Source organism: Sinocyclocheilus anshuiensis, unplaced genomic scaffold (genome assembly GCF_001515605.1).
Source record: "Sinocyclocheilus anshuiensis isolate Anshui unplaced genomic scaffold, SAMN03320099.WGS_v1.1 C33173701, whole genome shotgun sequence".
In the NCBI taxonomy this organism is placed as follows: Eukaryota; Metazoa; Chordata; class Actinopteri; order Cypriniformes; family Cyprinidae; genus Sinocyclocheilus; species Sinocyclocheilus anshuiensis.
This window is the reverse complement of record NW_015621981.1, coordinates 1-3,254: the sequence shown is the minus strand read 5'-3', so window position 1 is coordinate 3,254 and position 3,254 is coordinate 1. Positions and strand designations below refer to the sequence as shown.

Genomic DNA, 3,254 nt, shown 5'->3' with positions numbered 1-3,254 from the left:
TTTTTTTACATTGCCCCTATTTTACATTTGAGCCCCTGCCCCTGATGAACTCTCTGCACATCCCTGTAACACAATTAAGGTTTAACTAGCCAATCATATCAAGAGCAGTCCACTCAAGTGCAGTCAAGTCAAGTCAAGTGCAGTCCACTTAGAAAATGATAGTGTGGAGCTTTTTCTCTTGTAAATAGCGCTTTCTGTTTAAACATGACAAATGCCTCCATTCTTCATAAGTACTGAGTCATTAGTAAAGGTAATTGTTTTCCACTTTAGTTTCTAATTCATCCCACACATAGAAAAGAATATGTTAAAGCTGAAAAAAATATTTTTATGTTTTGATTAATCTGCCTCTGTTTGGTTCTGTATCCAGCATGAAGTGAGGTATCAAACTTTAAAGTCGATTGCTTGAGAGACGTCCAGCGGAAGGGCTTTGACTACGACTGGCCATCTGACAGAGAGACAGAGAGAGAGCGAGTGAGACGGCTTAAAAGACGGCAGAAATCATTTTGAGAGAATTCCACAGTAGAATGGAAGAATTTGCAAAGAAGTTGTACTAACCCTCAGACTCAGTGAGGAAGCATGTGCAAGAAAATGAAATGAAAAACTCATGAATTGTGAACTATATACTATGGTGTGGACTATATTGTTTTTCTTGTTTACATTTGGGTATAAGGAATATTTCACAACAAAATTAAAATTCTGTCATAATTTATTCAACCTCATTCTAAACCTGTATGAGGGACGAAAGCAGAGGTTTAACAGAATGTCTGAGCTGCTCTCTTTCATTCAGTGAAAGTGGATGGGGACCAGGGGTTGTCAAGCTCCAAAACGCACCATAAAATAACTATAAAAATTTGATAGCTTTGTGTGAGGAGCAGACTGACTTAAATCATTTTTCACTGAAAATCTTGCTTGACAGCCATGGTCACAAGTCACTTTCATTGTTTAGAAAACAACAGCCTAGACAGTCAGCTATAAATAACTCCTTTTTTGTTCCACAGAAACAAGAAACTCATACAGGTTTAAAAAAATAATAATGTGAAGGTGTGTAAATGATGACAAAATTAATTGTTTTAGTTTTCAGTAGAAACTCACAAATGTGCGGCTGGGGCTTCCTGAGTGAGAGCGAACAGGACTGGAGCTACGACTCCTGCTTCGCCACTAGAAGAAAACATCCATTCAAACATCATTTCAGTTTCAGTGCTTTAACAATTTAAATTAAATTCAGTTTATTCTGTTTTATTCCGTTTACTCGGTATTCAGTTTTAAACTGAATTCTTTTCATTTTTACAATTTAATCATTTTAAAAATTATATTCATTTTTATATTACTTTAATTATGTATTCAAATTTAAAAATATAGTAGTTCTTTAACAATAATGCATAAAACTTATTAAGAAACATTAACAAAAATATCCACAAAAAATACTTTTTTAGATAAGTCTTTTCTTCTTTTCTATGAGGTATGTCATGACTAGTATGAATGCTATTTAGATTGATTTTCTCTGAATGGCCTCCACATACCAGAGCTCCTCTCCTAGTGACCGCCTCTCCCTTCAGTATGACAGTGTCTCCCTCCAACAGCACAGGCCACACGTGATATGCCACCAGCGGAGCGGTGAACTCAGAGTCAAAACTGCGCCTGTACCTGAGAGGAAGTGAAAGTGCGATGGGTAAGTCACTCATTTACATTTCTGTTCATCTCAATTTGTTTTAGTTTTTTGTTTCATTGATAAAAATTTCAGTGTAATACACATCTTTAAAAAAATTCTGCATTTTAAATCACTGTGTGTGAGGAGATAAAAGATGCATCTCAAGACCTTTGATGGGTGTTAATGTGGATGTGTAAGTGTGTCTAATTTATGAGCTCCACTTACTTAACGTCACTGTAAAGTTCTCCATCTGAGCTGAAGGCCAGGTCCAGTGGTGGGTCCAGAGTTTGCATAGCAAATGCTATTCGACATGCTTCCCTAATGAAGCTGCTGATCAGAACAAAGTCCACCTCTGGAGGGAAAGAGATGCGTGGGTTTACATTCATCGCGTTGATGACATCCTGTAGATGGAAATTGAACAATTACAGTGTTGTTATTGCTAACTTAAACTATTAAATTTAAAAAAATTAAAATACGTGAAAAAGTCAAAAACAAAACAAAAAACAGAAATGTTATCTGAGCAACTAACTGAAATAAATAATCTGAAGTACTAAAATTACTGAAACTAAAACTGAAATGAAAATAGATTAAAGCTAGATAGAAATATTTTTTTAAAAATGACAAAAGCATATAACAAAATTACTACAACTTAAACTAAAATTAAAATAAAACTGAAAAAATAAAAATAAAAGCTAATTCACAAATATTAAGAAATGTTATAATAGTATATATATATAATACAAAAATAACACTGGTGCACAGACGATTTCTGGGGAAAATAAAACTGTTAAGAAATCAAAAGAAAAAGAGAAAAGTCTGTTCTGATTTTTGAGAATGATAAGACATAAAAAAAAATTGTGTTTTGTGTGTTTATTTCAGATTTCAAATTTCAGAGCTGCCATAGTTAATCAGAGAAAGGTATCAGTGTTTGCAACTTTGGTCAAACGTACATTAACGCTGGTCTGCACATCATACAGGTCCAGATTTCTCACAATGTAATCCACCACTGCATCCTCCAAACTCTCAGGACCAATGTGAGTGGAGGAAAGTGTCTTCCTCACACGTGTTTTAAACTGACGATAGGCCAGCTTAGCAGCCTGAAATGATTCCTGTTGGACAATACAAATTATTATAACACAGCATATAATACAGCATCTTCCCTGCTGCTATAAAATAATAATATCATATACATTTTTTATTTCCAGATATATATAAAAATATAATTTTTCTTTAATTTTGGATCAGATTAAGTAACTGTTCAAATGAAGTAACTGCTATATTCTTTAATATGTTCTGTAACTTTAGAAAGGACCATAACATTAATACTAGCCTAGTGGTTATCAATGAATGGCAATGGATATCCAGAGTTATTCTTACCACAACAGCGATGAAAAGGATCCTCTGGACTGTTTCCAGATCATCGATGTATCTGCGCAGGAGACTCTGGGATTCCAGTCTCTCTGTGGTGTACAGGTCTGAGAAATGGGAGACCAGCCGTGCGTGCCGAGAGGAACTGGTGAGCTGTGCGCGTGTAGGAGACTCGCCCCTCACAGGGCTAACGGAGCGACTCCGGCGGGGAAGAGGACTAGGTGAACGGCTCCTGACC

At 35.6% G+C, this 3,254-nt stretch overlaps 1 protein-coding gene across 1 annotated transcript; it reads right to left on the bottom strand.

Moving 5' to 3' along the window:
- Positions 1 to 20: 20 nt before the first annotated feature.
- LOC107683324 (mitochondria-eating protein-like) lies at positions 21 to 3,250 on the bottom strand (the record flags this gene model as incomplete). Its single annotated transcript, XM_016479381.1, has 6 exons — positions 21 to 445; positions 1,093 to 1,158; positions 1,521 to 1,644; positions 1,874 to 2,049; positions 2,599 to 2,757; positions 3,026 to 3,250. Coding segments are annotated over 6 exons (807 nt in total), but the record flags the coding sequence as incomplete, so codon positions are not given.
- Positions 3,251 to 3,254: the final 4 nt, after the last annotated feature.